The 15,747-nt window shown below is 66.0% G+C and overlaps 5 protein-coding genes across 5 annotated transcripts; 2 read left to right on the top strand and 3 right to left on the bottom strand.

Annotated features, from left to right (window-relative positions):
- Positions 1–718: 718 nt before the first annotated feature.
- EMIHUDRAFT_199367 (hypothetical protein) lies at positions 719–2,507 on the top strand (the record flags this gene model as incomplete). Its single annotated transcript, XM_005793523.1, has 4 exons — positions 719–740; positions 1,112–1,236; positions 1,581–2,105; positions 2,406–2,507. The coding sequence occupies 4 exons, from the start codon at positions 719–721 to the stop codon at positions 2,505–2,507; spliced, it is 774 nt and encodes a 257-aa protein (XP_005793580.1).
- A 447-nt stretch (positions 2,508–2,954) lies between these two features.
- EMIHUDRAFT_420695 (hypothetical protein) lies at positions 2,955–4,472 on the bottom strand (the record flags this gene model as incomplete). The annotated part of the gene is made up of 6 exons (XM_005793522.1): positions 2,955–3,002; positions 3,082–3,120; positions 3,252–3,524; positions 3,706–3,746; positions 3,825–4,257; positions 4,323–4,472. 6 exons carry the CDS (start codon positions 4,470–4,472, stop codon positions 2,955–2,957), a joined length of 984 nt encoding a protein of 327 aa, XP_005793579.1.
- Positions 4,473–6,216: 1,744 nt separating this feature from the next.
- On the bottom strand, positions 6,217–6,759 carry EMIHUDRAFT_351187 (hypothetical protein; the record flags this gene model as incomplete). Its single annotated transcript, XM_005793521.1, has 1 exon — positions 6,217–6,759. A coding segment is annotated over one exon (543 nt), but the record flags the coding sequence as incomplete, so codon positions are not given.
- Positions 6,760–7,099: 340 nt separating this feature from the next.
- On the top strand, positions 7,100–8,468 carry EMIHUDRAFT_433245 (hypothetical protein). The gene has a single exon (XM_005793520.1). It carries the CDS (start codon positions 7,127–7,129, stop codon positions 8,234–8,236), a length of 1,110 nt encoding a protein of 369 aa, XP_005793577.1. The 5' UTR covers positions 7,100–7,126; the 3' UTR covers positions 8,237–8,468.
- Positions 8,469–9,445: 977 nt separating this feature from the next.
- EMIHUDRAFT_433238 (hypothetical protein) lies at positions 9,446–11,541 on the bottom strand. Its single transcript, XM_005793519.1, is given in 9 exon segments — positions 9,446–9,702; positions 9,715–9,892; positions 9,957–10,051; positions 10,130–10,257; positions 10,346–10,395; positions 10,465–10,538; positions 10,632–10,707; positions 10,873–10,926; positions 11,000–11,541. The coding sequence occupies 8 exon segments, from the start codon at positions 11,486–11,488 to the stop codon at positions 9,785–9,787; spliced, it is 1,074 nt and encodes a 357-aa protein (XP_005793576.1). The 5' UTR covers positions 11,489–11,541; the 3' UTR covers positions 9,446–9,702; positions 9,715–9,784.
- Between the last annotated feature and the right edge of the window lie 4,206 nt (positions 11,542–15,747).

Below are 15,747 nucleotides of genomic sequence, written 5' to 3'. Positions count from 1 at the left end.
GAGCTGTTGACCGAGCCTCCGTCCGCTGTGAGCAGGCATCCCGCCATCTCCAGGGTCGCTTCACATTCCCCCTTCATGAATCGCATCGCGAGGTGGAGCAGTGCGGACAAACGCCGCAGCATCATGATTGTGGGTGGGGCCGGGCTCGCCAAGTTCTGAATTCGAGCGCGTTCACGGCTAGGTTCACTGGGAGTCGCTTCGTTTGCGGTCCCTGTGAACCTGTGATAGGTAGGCAGGGCGGGGTGCTTAAAAACTCGGCACTTGCTTGCTCCAAAAGTGCCCCCGCTTCTAAATCAGAGAGAGAGAGAGAGAGTTTGTTTGTTTGTTTGTTTGTGCTAAGCAGCGCTCTCTCTTCTGTCTGATATTCCCACAGACAGACAGACAGGACAATGGCGTTATGCTTTCAAGCACTTGATTGATTGATAGAAAGGCGAAGAACAGTCTGGCTCGGACTGGACACCAACGCGGTATGGCTATGGGTGGACGCAGGACAGAAGAGGAACGAAGCACTGGCCCACAATGCGTCTCACTCCATCCGCGATGCCAGTGTGCACGTCGTCTTCGTCGTGCTGTGTGAGCGTGGATAGCGTGGAGGGGTTAAATAGGGGGAAACAACATATTCGTTCGGGCGGGCACACCCCGCACCTAGTGTGTGTGCCTCGGCTTGGCCGCTTTGTGTATCTCGAGACCTCGAAAGAAAGAAAGAAAGAAAACAGACATGCCAAGGGACCTCGAAGCAGGTAAAAAAAGTCGCGAGTGTTTCTTTTCGCACACTAGCCCCGGGGTTCCGGCTCCTACCCAGATAGGGGGTCTGATCCCCATGACTCGCACCAAAACGCCCTACCTACCTACCTATTCCGGGCGCCAACCGCCAGGGCTCCGTGCCCCACCTACCTACCTATTTTGCGGGGCCGCGCAGCGAAGCGAAAAATACCCGTTGAGCCCTCTGTGCGTTGGACGGCCCTGTTCGCGGCTAAACGCGCCGTCCCCCCCCCCCCACACACACACCACCACCTACCTACCTATTGCGGGGCCCTCTGGGGCGGTCAAAACCGGACCTACCTACCTATTGCATAGGGTCTAACCGTGGGACTGACCCCCTATCTGGTAGGAGCCGGAATCCATTTGTTGCGACAGGCGCTGGTGACAGCCAAATATTCTGCGGGCTACAACGGCGACTCCGGCACCTTACTATCTGCGCCAGCCGGCTCCCTTTCATGCCTAGAACTGGCACGCGTGGGCGCGATGGGCGCCCGCGAATCCACAACCTTGCAGAAACGGGCGACGCCGACGCGCTTACCGCGCTACTAGTTGACTCTGCCGCGCCTGTTGACATCACAGACAACTGCGGCCGCACGCCGCTGCTGCTGGCCGCCGGAGAGGGCCACGCTGACTGCGTGCAAGCTCTTCTCGCTGCTGGCGCCTCGATCAACCACGCCACGTCCAATGGAAGCACCGCGCTGCACGCAGCCTGCATCGGCGGCCACGCAGCCTGCGCGACTGCACTGTGCGGGGCTGGCGCTGGTCTGGACGAACGCCTACCGGACGGCAGCACGGCGCTCCACCTGGCCTCGCACCAGGGCCACGAGCCGTGCGTCCGCCTCCTCGTCGTCGCGCGCGCCGCCGTCGACCTCGAGTCGGCCTCGGGGTTCACGGCGCTCAAGGCCGCGGTGCAAGAGGGGCGCGCGGACTGCGTGCGTGTCCTCTGCGAGGGAGGCGCCGACGTCGAACTGGCCTCGCCGCTGCGGCTCGCCGCCTTTCGCGGCCACGACGAGTGCTGTGCCGCCCTGCTGCATGCGCGTGCCGACCTGACCTGCCGGTCAGCGACGGGCCTGACGGCGCTGCACGTCGCCGCGCAGCAGGGAGCCGCGGGGTGCTGCTCACTCCTCTGCGAGGGCGGCGCAGAGATCGACGCCGCAGACGACAAGGGCTGGACTCCGATGCTCGTCGCGGTGCTGCGGGGCCATTTGGCCTGCGCTGCGGCCCTCTCCTCGTTCGGCGCGTCGCGCGTGGGCGGAAGGAGGCTGGCGGTCGCGGAGGAGCCGCGGCTGGAGGCGGAGGCGGTCGCGGAGACGCGTGGCTGGGTGGAGCTGCACGCGTGGCTCGTGCGGAGCCGCGGCTGGACACCTCTCCACCACCTCGAGCAGCTGACTGCCGCGCGAGCCTCGTCCCTCCTCCGCGCCGGCGCTTCTGTGCGCGCGCCCGCAGCCTCCGGTTCGGGCGCAGCATCTGGTGCGGTCACGCCGCTCGAACGCGCCAGGGCCATCCTCCAAACGCGGGCCGCCGAGGGCGAAGGCGCTGAAGCCGGCGCCGCCGCCGCCGCGCTAGTGCTGCAAGCGGACGCGCCCTGGACCCCGCACTCGCACCATCTGTTTCCGGCGGCAGTGCGCGCGCGCGCCGTGGAGCTGCTCTGGCTCGGCGCCGCGGCCCGCCACTCGCGCCGCTTGCCGCTGGAGGTATGGCGCGCCCACGTCATGCCGCACCTCCTCCTGCGGGACGACGAGTAACGAGCTGGAGAACATGTGGACAGTGGAGAGAGGAGAGAGCCAGAGCGTGCGTAGGCCAGAGCTCGCCCTCGGACTTGAGTCACAGTCTCACGACTGTGGACTCTGCTCTCACTTCACACTTGGGGACGACCGGCCTGTGATCACACTTTTATCGCCCAGAGACACATACCGCCCCACCGTTGTCCCGTTCGCGCATCGCCGGCGGCAGAGTGCCGCGTCCTGTCCATTTCTCGTGAGATGTGCTGCGGGGCGTGCAAAAAAGCCTCTCCGTTTTGTTTGGGTTTTGCCCCGTGCCGATGCGCCCGCGATGTGTGCGAAATAGGGGAAATTATTAAATAGCACGGCCGCGGTGTCGGTGGTGGGCAGCCTGCATGCATGGTCGAAGCAATGCATGGTTGAATGCGGAATGGGCACCGCGCCCTCACGCCGAAAACTAGCACGACCCTCTCAGTTGTAGTGCGTCGGCCTTGCCTCCCCTTCCGGGATGTGCTCCACCTGCTCACAAGCAGTCGCACTCAGTGCGAGCCGCAGCCGGGCGGGCACCCTACCCGAGGTCTCTGCGGGCTAAGGCCACCGCCGCGGAGTCGAGCTCGGTCATCTTTGGAACCACCACCTGAGGGGAGGGAAAGGGGCCGAGGCGGCGGCGCGCGCGATGTGGGGGCCAGTGTGTGTGAAAAGGTGTGTGTGTGTGGGGGGGGGGGGGAGTAGCGGCCGGGGGAGGGTGTGGTGCGGCCCAAGGCGCACCGTCGAGGTGATGGCGACGCGCTTGCACAGGGTGTACAACAGCCAGGCCGCGGCCGGGATGGCGATCGCACAGATGAGGAGGACGACGACAGCCGTGTCAGAGGCCAACGATGGCGGTGAAGGCGGCGGCGGCGGTGAAGGCGGCGGCGGCGGTGAAGGCGGCGGTGGAGGCGGCAGTGGAGGCGACATGACGCTGCACGAGATGACGCCCCCCTGGCAGCGTGCCCGAGATGGCAGCGTGCCGGAGATGCGCGTCTTCTTGGCGGAGATTTCCTGCGCGGCGGGAGGGGGGAGACGCGCTGGCCTAGCGTCTGGGCTGCGGCGTGGCGTTGTGGAGAGCATGTGGAGCAAGGAGGAGCGGCGGCGGAGATCCGAGCGCGGGATATGGTTTGCGGCCGAGGGCGGCAGAGCCGAGTGCAGCGGCGCCAAGGGCGGCGGTGAGGAGCGGCGGCGCCTCGAGTGTGGGCAAGAGGAAGCACTCGGGCGGCAGCGTTCCTACGCGGGACACGGCCCGGCCCACTCGTCACCTGGGCCGCCCGCCGAGCCCGGACCTCCCGCCGGCGCCGCGCGCGCCCGAGAGCTTCACGTTGTCGTCGAGAACCAGTTTCCTGAGCGAGCCGTCCGACCTGTGGCAAAGCTCGCCCGGGACCGTCCCCGAGAGGCGCTTGGAGAGGAGCGTCAACTTCTCCAGCGCGGGAAGCCGGCCGAGCTGGTGCGGAATGGTGCCGCTGAACTTGCCGGTGGTGAGACTCAGCTTTTGGAGCGCGGTGAGCTGGGCAAGCTCCGCAGGCAGCGTGCCCGAGAAGGAGCGGTCCCCATCCTTGCCCAAGTCGAGGTACTCGAGCGTGCCGGCGAGCGGTAGCAGCAGGGCGCCGGGCAGCGTGCCGCTACCGCCAAGCTCGGTGCCGCCCCGGAATTTGATCTTGGTCAGGGTGGCGCCCGCTTTCCACCCTTCTTTTTGGCCGAGGGGCGGGCTGGGTGAGCCATCCGGCTGCGTGCATCTCACCTGCGCGCGAAGGGCCTGGCCGTGAGGGCAGGGGAGCGGCCTGCGGCGAGGGTGAGAGCGCACACGTCGAGAAAGGCGCAGCAGGTCGAGCTCGTGTCCTTGAAGGACGGCGATTTGTCTTTCGCGCCGATGGCATCGTAGAAGCCTCGGAGCGCCTTGCAAGCCTCGGGCGGGGAGGCGACGAGCGCACAAAGGAGGGAGGAGAGAATGAACATGGGCTGGGCGTACAGCTCTCTCAAACAGGGCGCGCTGTTCACAGACCTTGTTATTGAGAAGGAATACGAGCTCAGGCTCGCTGCGGCGTCGGAGGACGCCACTGTGATCGTTCAAGGAATGCTGTTGAAATTCCTGGCGCTGTTCACGCTTCACAGGTTAGTGTAAGCGGAGCGCTGGGTAGATACAGCTAATCCTTTGTGTTCAGACCTGGTATGCCAATAGCGTGCTAGCCAAGTAGTACGCAGTTGGGTTCCGAGGGTGTCCCATCACAAGTTCGGCTACAGACAGACGAGATTGTCCCTTTGTCGACAGCACCCGCCTTTGGACGGTGCTCTGACTAGCTTTGATACTATATTTTTGTCTTTTTGGTTCGCTGTTCACAGACCTTGTTATTGAGAAGGAAATACGTCCTATGGCGCTTTGCGCTGGTCTATGAGAGGTTGAGGTGCGAGCCCTGGAGGCCCTGGGGATGGGGGGAGACTACCCGCGGGCCTAGAAGGCCCGCGCGGAGGGGGGTGGGACATTGATATTGAAGGCGGAGGTGGAGGCGGCGGAGGCTCGGCGAGCACGGCTGGGAGCGGCAGAGGATTCAGGTATCGGTGCAAGCACTGATCTGAGAAGAGGGGTGGCTTTGGTTGGTCACGGGGAGCCGCCTGCGGCATACTGAATCCTCCACCGGTGACACGAGCCGACTCGTCCCGCTCCTCGAGCGGCTCGTTCACCTTCCCAGCCACGCCCTGCACAGCAGCATGGCCATCCTCCTCCTCCTCCTCCTCGCTGTACATGTTGTAGTCGTCGCCACGGCGCTCGAAGCGGCAGTAGAGCTCCGCTTCCTCTGCTTCCTCTGCTATCTGCTGCGCCAGCACTGCCTCCCACTCAGGGTCGGCAGCAGAGCCAGCATCGCTTTGAGCAGAGCAGCGCATTGCCACGTCCTCGTCGCAGAGCTCCACCGCGGCGAGAGACGTGGTGACAGTGGCGATCGACGTGCCAGCGGCGCGGCTGGCAACGTCAGCAGCGAGGCCGCCAGCATCGCCGCCGCGCGCCGTTCGGCCATGTCGGGCGTGTCTACGACATCCGACCTGCTTTTTTCCTGAAAAACACAACCCCGGACCCAAGACGCTGTTCACAGAAAAACACAACCCCGGACCCAAGACGCACAAGCACAGATAGTCGAGAAGGGAGAGACAGCAATGACAGTCAGAAGTCAGCGCTGTTCACATAAAGCCTTAAAAAGAGCACAATCCATGCACAGAACTAATTTTGGAGTAACTTTCCTGCGCAAGGTACAATTCTTTTCTGGGCGCTTAGGCGGCTCCCGTGTGGTGTACCTGAGAGAGATTATTCGCAATACCAAACAACTCACAAACATCAACACTCACAAATCATTTGTTTGTTGTTACCTGTGTGTGTTAGTGCTGCAAGTGCGCGCCAGTCCCGTGCCTCGTGTGCTGTTTGAAATTCTTTTCTGGGGGGCAGCCTCACACACAAAGCGCCTGCTCTACTATCGCATACCACCCTCTCCACACTTTCCACTGATCCATGCCCGTAATAGCACCATGACTGCCGCCGTCCTAGTTTTCTAAGTGAGGACACTGGACAGGCACAAGAGAGAGAGAGCTTTTGTGGTTGTTGTGTTTCTGGTGTACGTACTTTTAGTCTCTCTCTGGGAGAGAGAGAGATTTTAGGAAACCAACAAGAAATCACGACTCTCACAGTGATTTGGCTTTTGGGCTCGGCAGCTTGTTAGCCCTCAGCCGAAGCTGGGGCCGGTCCCGTAGCCGAGGGAGCCCGCGCCGATGAGTTCGACGCGGTCGGGGGGCCTTGCGGAGAGGCCAGCGAGGTGGCATCGCTGTACTTCATGGTGCCCTCGATGGGGCGGCTGACAAGCCAGAGGTCGATACTCTGGACGACCCATAGGATGCCACGAATGCCTGAAGGAGAGGGAGGCGAGGCCAGAGGCAGGCTCAGCTGCTCTCGGGTGATCCCGCTTTGGTGGCTGAAGGACCCGATGGTCCTGTCACATTCGCGTTCCGAGTCGTGGGGGTAGAAGAATTCGAGGTAGAATCGAGTCAGCACATCCTTGTAGTACAGCGGACCGCCAGGCTCGCCGGCAGCATCCGCAGGGAGGCAGCATATGAGGCACCAGTTTTCTGGAGAGCTCGACAGCTGCAGCCGCGATGGTAGAGTCGGCCGCGGTTCGAGCGAGCAGCTTTTGGCTGCGGGATCGAATCGCGGAAGGCTCATGCCCTCGCGGAGCGACGCGGGTCGCGCGGCGCGCTCTCTTCTCTCTGGTGTACGCAATAACGGGGCAGGGTGGTTGTTCTCTCTCTATGAATCTCCCCTTCTAGCTCTTAGCATGAGCTGCGCCCTGTGTCCGACCCCTTTTGCGCAGCAACACCTTAAAATTTTAGGCCCTCCAAATTCGGGTCGGAGCGTAGCGGAGTGGGCCCCGAGTTTGAAAAGGGGCACGGACGCTTGCGTCCTAGCCTCCAACAACGCCTCCCCGGCGCAGAGGGGCCCCCGGAGGGATGCTCAACCGCTCCACGCCACGCCGCTTGCGGCGGTCATATTCCCAGCTCAGCTGCGGGGCTTATTTCTTTCTGTAACAACCCCCAAAGAGGCTGTACCCCAACAAGCGCCTGTTGGTTGGGACATGCAGGCTGGGCTGCGCCTCCTTTGTCCGCGTCGCCTCCCGGCCGTAGCCGCTACTCGGCGCCTGGGCTCCAGAATCTCCTCCGGCCGCAGCCTCCCTCGGCGGTTTGCAAGCTCCTCCTCCTCGGCCGAGGACCGCGGAGCGCCAAAGGCCGCCGCTGCGCCACAGGCCGGCACGCTCCTGCCGCCGTTTCTGGATGAGTGCCTTCGCGGCGTCGGCCAGGTCATCTTCCTCAACTCTCCCGCGTCGGGCGCGCTCACGCTCGCGGCGCTCGTCTACGGCGACCCGTGGCTGGGCGCCCTGGCAGCCGCTGGCACCGCCTCGGCCACAGCGACGGCTCGCGTGGCCGGCCTCGACGCGGCTGCCATCTCGGCGGGCTTGTACGGCTACAACGGGTGCCTCGTCGGCTGCGCCTTTGCGGTCTTCCTCGGCCTACCCGCCGGCTCTCCGGCGGCGGCCGCGGCTGCGGTCGGAGGCGCTGCCCTGACGGCGCCGCTGGTCGCCGCGCTCAAGCCGCTCTGTGGCGGCGTGCCGCAGTGGACATGGGCCTTCAATACGATCGCGCTCGCCTCCCTCGCCGTCATACGCCCGCTCGCCGGCGCGCCGCCCGCCGACCCGGCTGCCGCCCTCTCTGCCGTCGAGTGGGTGCTGTCGCCCCTCGCGGGCGTGGCTCAGATCTTTGTGGTTGGCGACGCCGTCTCGGGCGCGATGATCCTCGGCGCAACCGCCCTCTACTCGCCCGCATGCGCCGTCGCCGCCGCATACGGCTCTGCGGTCGGCGCCGGCACCGGGTACCTCCTCGGCGCTCCCGCCGCCGAGATAGCGACGGGGTTGTGGGGCTTTAACCCATCGCTCACGGCCCTCGCCGTCTCGGTCTTCTACGTGCCGTCTGCGGGGGCGGCGGCGCTCGCGACGGGCGGCGCCGTGGCGACGGCAGCCGTCTTCGGCGGCGCCAAAGGCGCGGTCGCTGCGTCGCTCGGCATACCGATCGCAACGCTGCCCTTTTGCGCCGTCGCGAGCGGCTGCCACCTGCTCTCCCACGCGAACCTGCCCGGGCTCGTGCTCGCCGCGGCGCCACACAGCCCCGAGAAGAACGTCGCCGCGGGCTGAGCGCGGCCCCCATAATTTGGGCGGCATTCGCTATTCGACGTGAATGGCCTACAACTGCTGGTGTGGGAAACTTCCCACAAGCAGCCAGTTGGTTTCGAGCTCGCGCTCTCAATCTCTCCGCTCTTTGAGGAATCTTAGCGTGCGAGGAGAAGATGTATCGCATGGCGCATGTAACAAATGGCATACATTCTAGATAGTTTATTATGTAGAGGGGACTTTATGAATTATGTCTCTCGCTTTTTTGGCTGTTTTTGGGGTCGGCACCGCCCCTCTCCCCTCTCCGCTCGGTACCGCAGGTGCATTCCCAGCTCCCCTTGTCCACGTTCCAGCCCAGCCGCGGTCTGGCGGGAGGCCCTCTCGCAGCCACGGCGCACGGCGCACGGTGACGGCACCCTTGCCACTCAAACTCAATGGTTGGGTAGTAGGGCTAGAGGGTCCGGTCGCTCTACACTTAGCCTCTGCACAGCGAGCGAGCGCTCAACTTAGCCCCCGCACGGAGCCGGGCTCGGACTTAGACGCTGTATGGTCGGGGGCCATGAACTTAGACGGCACAAGGCCAAATCCGGGTAAAACCCGGGTATACCTGCAAAAGTCCAGGTTTACCCGAAAAATACCTGGACGCGTCCCGACCAACGTATGCCGCGCACGACGCCATATCGCCTTGTCCCAGGGCCAGTGCGCTACTTGCGGCGCGCAACTCCTGCTCAAGTACGCGCACCGTACCATGTGCTGCCGCTATGCGTGTCTTAAGGCGGCTGCGGCGAAGCGGCGGGCGCGGCATGCCGATGGCAGTGCGGACGATGCGGTTGCGATGTGTTCTGCTTCAAGATCGTGGCGGTGCTTGGCATGCACTTCTGCGATCCCAATCAGCTCATCGCAACGAAGCAGCGCAACAAGCTGGCTGCTGCCAACAAGGCCCTATGCTAGATCTACCTCACGCGCGGATCGTTCAAAGAGGACCAGCATACACAGGCTTCCTTGACATGCGTTTGTTTGAGCTTGAGGCTATTTGTGAGAACTGTTTGGCTTGAAGATTGCGCTCAAGAAGAGCAACGAGAATCGGAAGAGGAGGATGCTGAGGCGGCGATTGCTGAGCATGAGAAGGATCGATCCGGATTAGAAGGCGCCCGCCGCAGGCGAAGAAAATTTGGGGGCTAGCGCCGTATCGTTGATCACGGTGGGAGCCTCTTGGCCCCAGGCTGTGCCACGGCCGACTTAGCCGATGTAAGAGGCTCTCGCTGATCTTAGACCGCGTAAGCACCCCAGCGTGACTAGTCACACTTAGACCCGCTCAGCCTCGAGGCTCAGAACTTAGACTACTACCCAACCAGTTCAAACTCTATACTAACTATATAGAGTGTGTTCACTCGCAAACTAGGGTTTGACAGTTTCGCAAGATGGGCATTTTCCGTCGTGCCACTGGGGTCCACGACGTGTCTAGATATTCCTATAAGTGTGAGTGACGCGGTGTGTGAGAAAGACCGCGCTGAGTTGTTTGTGGTGTCATCCGGACCCACTCTAGAGCACCTGATCTGAGACGTGAATTCCTCACGAGTAGATAGCCTCCGCCGGCTGCACCATCTTCGAAAAGACGGAGGCCGCGTCCCTGTCGGCCGCCTTTTGCCGTCTCCTCGCCTCTGCCAGCTTGGCCGCCACCTACCCACGGCGCCGGCGCGTGAGGCGCCGCCCCAGCCCACCCTGTCCGCCATGTGAGCGGTGCATCGCGGTTGTCGGGGTCGAGCTCGCGGGCGCGGCCGAGGTCCGCCAGCGCCGCCTCGAGCCCGTTGACGTCGCCAGCCTTGGCCAGGTGCGCGCCTGCAGCGGAGATGCCACCGCCGATGAGGCGCTCCCGCCGGCAGGCTGGGGCGGCAGGGCGCAGCGACACGGCGGCACTCGCACGCCGGAAGAGGGCCTTGACGTTCTTGGGGTCGGTGCGCAGCGCGCGCGTGGCGTGGAAAACCGCGTTGTCGTAGTCGGCGGTGCGGAGGGCGCACGCGGCGATGTTGAGGTGCAGCGCCAGCCTATCCGGCTGAGCGGCGGTGAGGGCGCGCCTCTGCACGTAGTCGAGAGGGGCGAGGAGGGGCGAGGAGGGGCGCGTAGAGAGCACGCCGGAGCTTGTTCCGCTCGATGTTTGTCTCCTCGGTCCACTGCGTCGGCACCTACAGGTGCGGGCGAGCAGCTCTCCGACACGAGCAGCCCCGACGACCACTGCGACGAGTCGAGATCGCCTCGAGATCGAGCAGCGCCTTCTTGTACCTCCGGCCGGCGCGCGCGTGCTGGCCCTTTCCGAAGAGGACGGCGCCTGCGCGGGGGCGAGGGGCGGCCGCTCGACGCGTGAGGGCGCCGGGGCGCAGCGGCGCGGCCGCGTGTCTCTCGGGCGAGGCGGAGGTCGCGCCGAATTCCTTTTGGCGTGTGGACCAGTCGAGCCGCTCGGGCGGGTAGGTGATGAAGGCGGGGACGACTCCGGCGGTCTGCGGGTGCGGTCGGGGCGGGGGGTCGGGCTGTCGCTCAAGGGTCCACTCCAGGAGGAGCAAGGCGCTGCTTCCGGGAGAGGGCTGCCCCGGGAGAGAGGGGCGGGGCGGTGCTAGCTGCGGGAGAGGGGCGGTGCTAGCTGCGGGAGGCGGCGCTGAGGGCACCGCAGAGTCGAGGCGGACATTCCAGCGGGTCATCGTCGCGGGAGGCCGCCACGCCTGGGAGGGGGACGGGTGGTCGCCGTGGCCGGCTGCCGCGGCGCGAGCAGGGTCGGAGGCGGGCCCGACGCGCCTTGGCCTCCGCCAGAACCTCGGCATTCTTCTCCTCTATAAAGGAGGCGCCGATCTGCTCGCTGAACTGCTTGCGCTGCACCGCGGTGACTGTCTCGGTCGCGAGTGGCCCCAGCGGAGGCGGCTCGATCCGCAGCAGGCTGTCGCTCGCCGCCGCGGCGTCGGTGCAGATGACGTCGGCGACGCTTCCCGGCGGGAGGCCGAGCACCGCCCGCTCGAGCACCTCGGCGTGCAGCGTCTCTCCGAGCGTGAAGGAGACGCCGCCCGGCTGGACGCTCGCCGAGTCGAAGATGAGCCGCTCGCCACCCTCCTCCTCCGGCGCATGCACGCTGAAGTGCAGCCGCACCACCGAGCCGTCGCGCGCGTCGTCGCCTGAGCCCGAGGTGGTGACGGTGCGCATCATCGTCTTCTTCTTGTCGAACGAGACATCGTGCGGCTTGCGGTACTCGATGGGCCACATGGAGCGGTTGATACGGTCGTCATTCGACATGGTGTTCGGTCAAGGCTGCCGAGACCAGCTGGCCGAGACCAAAATTGACCAAGCTCGACCACAAACTGGCGTCTGGGTTCGCCGGCACGGTAGGGGACTGGACTCACGTACAGGCACAGGCACAGAAAGCGGGACGCATCGCGCATCACGAAAGCCTGCGCCGTTCGCTCCCCTCCCACCTCCTCCTAGCAGCCACTTGGGGGAGGTTGTTTGTTTGGCTGCTGTGGCTGACAAACAAAAAGCCAATGGTTTCTCTCGCTGCGCAGAGTGGGGATGAGTGGGCTTGCTTGCTCTCTTCTCAGAAAGCATAACAAATCGGAAATCGGGCCTTCCCGACCTCGACCGAGCAGCTGCTTTCTACTTAGATGTGAGTAAGTGAGTTAAAAAAACTGTACCGTGTTTGTTATGCCCCCCCCCATGAACACGCCAGTGAGGGAGGGCGAGACGATCGAGGGGTCCCGTACCATGCGGAATCGACCCTATCAAGTGCTCAAGTGCTCAAGTTCGCCTGCTTGCTCCAGTTGAGGAAATCGGGGGACGCGACCCACCTCGCCACAGACGGTTCCGCGCCTCGCCGCTACGACGGGCACACGCCCCGCACCGTCCGCTGTGTGCCCGTCTTTGTCCGGAGTGAAAGTCCAACGCGCTCGTCGGTGGCGGCTTCCCCCAACCTGCGCCGCACTCGGTGAACCTCGACAGCGCCTTCGGTGGCATGCAGCTCTTTGCGCCTGAAGCCTGGAGAGCAGCTCCTCTGCTGCTCACACACTCTGCACAGTTGACACAGCCTACTGTGCGGCTGCCACAGCTGTGACAGCGATGGGCTCGCCCTCACTGGCCCTCAGTCACTTGTACTTGTGCTGCGGCTTGTGTGAGCGACACTGCTCGGCGACTGCCGGCACACTGTGAGACCATGGGTGTGAGGTCAAACCACGCTACCAGCGCTTGGTCGCATCAGCCCTGAGGTCAGATCCTTCTACTCTGTTGATGACAAGACTTGTCTACCGGCTGGAGCCGAGCAGGAGGGCCCGGCGCACAACCCCTGGTCAACTCAGGGTCCACACCCCGTAGGGAGAGAGGCTGCGGACGGGCGTCGCCCACGACATCGTGCGCCCGCTCTCCAACGTCGCCGAGATCCCTGCCAGGAGCGGCGTCGAGCTCCTCGCTGGGCAGGTGCGCGGGTAGAGCTCTCCACCATACTCTGCCGCGATCCCGGCTGCTGCGAGCACGGCGCCGCCCGGTGCGCGCGACATGACCGCTGCCGTTCCCGCGCACGCAGGTCGTGTGGAGTGCCAATGCGAAAGCACGACATATGAGCGCGCGCCCGTCGCCGCCATGCAGCCCCGCCCCTTCCCGCCGTCGATTTCGTCGCCGTCCGTGCGCGCGCCGCCGTTCACTCCGCCGCCGCCGTCGCCCCCACTTCCGCCGCCCCCGTTTTGCGCCTCGCCGCCGCCGCCGTTCTCCTTCTTCCCGCCGCCCGCGCTTCCCTCAGTCGCGCGCGCGCGCGGCTCGCCTGCGTCGCCGTCGCCCCCCCTCTCGCCGCCGCTCCCCTCACACGCCTCCCCTGGCTTAGCTAGACTGAGAGATATTGTGCACATGGTCTGTCTCTACAATATACTCACCGACACTTTACCTCTCAGAGCTCGTCCCTCGTCCCGGTCCGCCACGGCCATCCTCGGCCTCCGGAGGGCCCCCGGCCGCGGCGCGGTGCGGCGGCGTCACAAATCCGACCACAGAGCACCGGGACGCGGTCGGGCGATCTGAGGCCCAACTAGGCGTATGCATTGCCCATCCAGGGCTATCACCTGGACCCATCAACAGGCGCCTGCGGCGCCGCGGCAAGCATTCTTGCAGCACAGAGGTCCGGCGTCGGCGCGAGAGAGAGGTTCACGAGATAATGCAGAGCCACTACGCCTCGGCGGTCCAGCACGTCGAGGAGTTAGTCCGGCTGCACGACTCGACGTTCTCGCCGAGCACGCTGCCGCTGACGGCTGCAGCCACACGGACGACCAAGATGCCGCTCGCTCGCCACGTCTTCCGGCACTGCGAGAGGGCAGCTCGCACCGCCCTCGCCGTCGCCCTGACGTGCGCGGTCGCCATCCACGCTCCCCACGAGTTCTCGGCGCTCTCAGCCATCTTTGCGATCCTGTGCGTCGATGGCACTCTCGGCGCAACCGTCCGCTGCTGCGTCGAGGCGACGCTGGCAGCGCTGGCCACTATTCCGCTCGGGTGGCTCGCGCTGGTCGGTGCGCTGCCCGCCGCCGACGCCTACGCCTCCCGCGTGGTGCTCTCTCTCTCCTGCCTGGCCGCCTTCAACCTGCTGTGCAACACGGTCGCCGAGCTGCCTTCCGTCGCGCGCAAGGTGCTCGCCGGCACGTCGAGCGTCGGCGTGCTGCTCTCGCTGCGCAGCCCGCTGGCGGGGCCGCCCGCTGCGCTCCTCGGCATCGCAGAGTGCGTCCTGCGCGGCGCGCTTTGCGCGCTCGCCGCCGCGCTGCTGCCCTTCCCTCGCCGCGCTTCTCGCTCCGCCGACGAGGCCCTCCGCGCCGGATTCGCCGGCCTCGCCCTCCTCATCGACGCGTACCTGCAGCTGGGGCCGCAAAACGCCACCGCCGCCGCCTCCGCCGCCTCCGTGGCGAGAGCGACTCGGGAGGAGCTGGCTGCAGTCGCGGGGCTGCTCGATGCGGCGCGCTGGGAGGTGGTGCCGAGCTTTTTGGTGCGCCGCGGCGGCTGGAGAGGGCCGCGGTGGCGGCGCGCGCAGCAGCGCGCCCTCGACCGCGCTCTGAGCGACGTCGCCACCGTCGCAGCCACCCTCCCGTCCACGCGCGCTCTCCGGCCGACGGCGGTGGCGGTGCGGCTGCTCGCAGCGCTCGCGCCCGAGTTGGCTCTTTTCGGGGAGGTTGCGAGGCAGTTTGCGCAGCACGTGGCGGGCAAGCCTCTCCCGCCGGCCGACGGCGCGGTGGCGGCGCAGTGCCGTGAGGCGCGCGCCAGGTTCGAGGAGGCGTTCCTCGAAGCGCGCCTGCGGCTCATCTTCTCACCCAGCAACGCGGGGAGCGGCGAGGCGGGGAGCGGCGAGGCGGGCGGCGGCGACGGGAGCGGCGGCGGCGACGGGAGCGGCGACAGGGTGGTTGGCTCTGCTCAGGCGACGCTGGGGAGCGACGTGGCGGAGCACGGCGAGGTGGTCGTCATCGAAGCCGCCCTCTTCTCGCTCACACGCCTGCTGCAGCGGCTGCAGGAGGCGGCCGAGGCGGGCAGCAGCAGCAGCGCCCCTCGCGCCAGCGCCACCCCGCTGCTGCCGTCGGCCGCGGCGTGCGAGGCGAGGCTGAGGGCGGCGGCGGCGGCGATGCGTGCGCGGTGGCGCGATGGGGCGCGTGCTTGCTCTGCTTTGCTGTCGGCGTGCTTGCTCGCCGTCCACTTCGAGCGCGGCTTTTGGGTGGCTGCGACGGTGGCGATGGTCGTGGAGCCGGGGCTGGGGGCGTCCCTCCGCAACTGTGCTCTCCGCTTGCAGGGCTCGGTGGTTGGCGCGTGCTTTGGCTTCACGGCCCTCGCTCTGACCGCGCAGGCGGAGGCGCTGCCTCGGGACGCGCTGCTCGTGACTGCGTACTCTCTGTGGACCTTTGGGTGCGCGTTTGTGCGCGCTGCCAGCGCGACCGTCTCCTATGCGGGCCTCGTGGCCGCCTTCACGCCGGCACTGATGCTGCTCGCCAACGAGTGCGGCGGGATTGGCAGCCGTCGAGCGACTTCGGCCGGCTTGGCGGATGGCGCGGACTGCGAGCTCCGCCACTTGGACGCCTCCTCGCTCGCGCTGGACCGGATCCAGTTCACCCTCGCCGGCATCGTGTGCGCGCTCGCCGCGTCGGTGCTCGTCTTTCCGGTGGACGCGCCGAGGCGGGTGCACGAGCAGCTCGCCGCGTGCCTCGTCGAGCTGCGAGCAACCTTCGAGCACACCGCGGGAGAGTGGCTCTTCCAGGCCGTCGCCAGCCCCCAGAGGGGGGCCGTTGCGCGTCCCACGTGCGCGAGGCAGGTTCCCTGCGACCCTGCGCCGGCGAGCGAGGCGAGCGCCGGGCGTCCCGTGAGCGGCGGCGTCGAGCTCATTGATGTGGGAGGCGGCGCGCAGGGTGGGGGCGGGCCAGCGGCACCGCTCCCGCCGGCTCCAAACTTTGCAGAGGCGGCGACGTTGGGCACCCCCCTCACCGGCGCACGGCGCGCGTCGCGCGTCTCTCTCGGGGCTGCCGGGCGCCAGTCGCGCGCCCGCGTTGGTGACT

This window comes from Emiliania huxleyi (assembly GCF_000372725.1).
Source record: "Emiliania huxleyi CCMP1516 unplaced genomic scaffold EMIHUscaffold_10, whole genome shotgun sequence".
Classification (NCBI taxonomy): domain Eukaryota; phylum Haptophyta; order Isochrysidales; family Noelaerhabdaceae; genus Emiliania; species Emiliania huxleyi.
This window is presented reverse-complemented; position numbering and strand designations above follow the sequence as displayed.

Coding starts and splice junctions, on each gene's coding strand:
- EMIHUDRAFT_433245 (XM_005793520.1), top strand. CDS start 7,127: ATGCAGGCTGGGCTGCGCCTCCTTTGTCCGCGTCGCCTCCCGGCCGTA.
- EMIHUDRAFT_433238 (XM_005793519.1), bottom strand. CDS start 11,488: ATGTCGAATGACGACCGTATCAACCGCTCCATGTGGCCCATCGAGTAC. Junction 10,708..10,872: donor ATGTCCGCCTCGACTCTGCG/GTGCCCTCAGCG, acceptor CCGCACCCGCAG/ACCGCCGGAGTCGTCCCCGC. Junction 10,052..10,129: donor GGCCCTCTTCCGGCGTGCGA/GTGCCGCCGTGT, acceptor TCTCCGCTGCAG/GCGCGCACCTGGCCAAGGCT.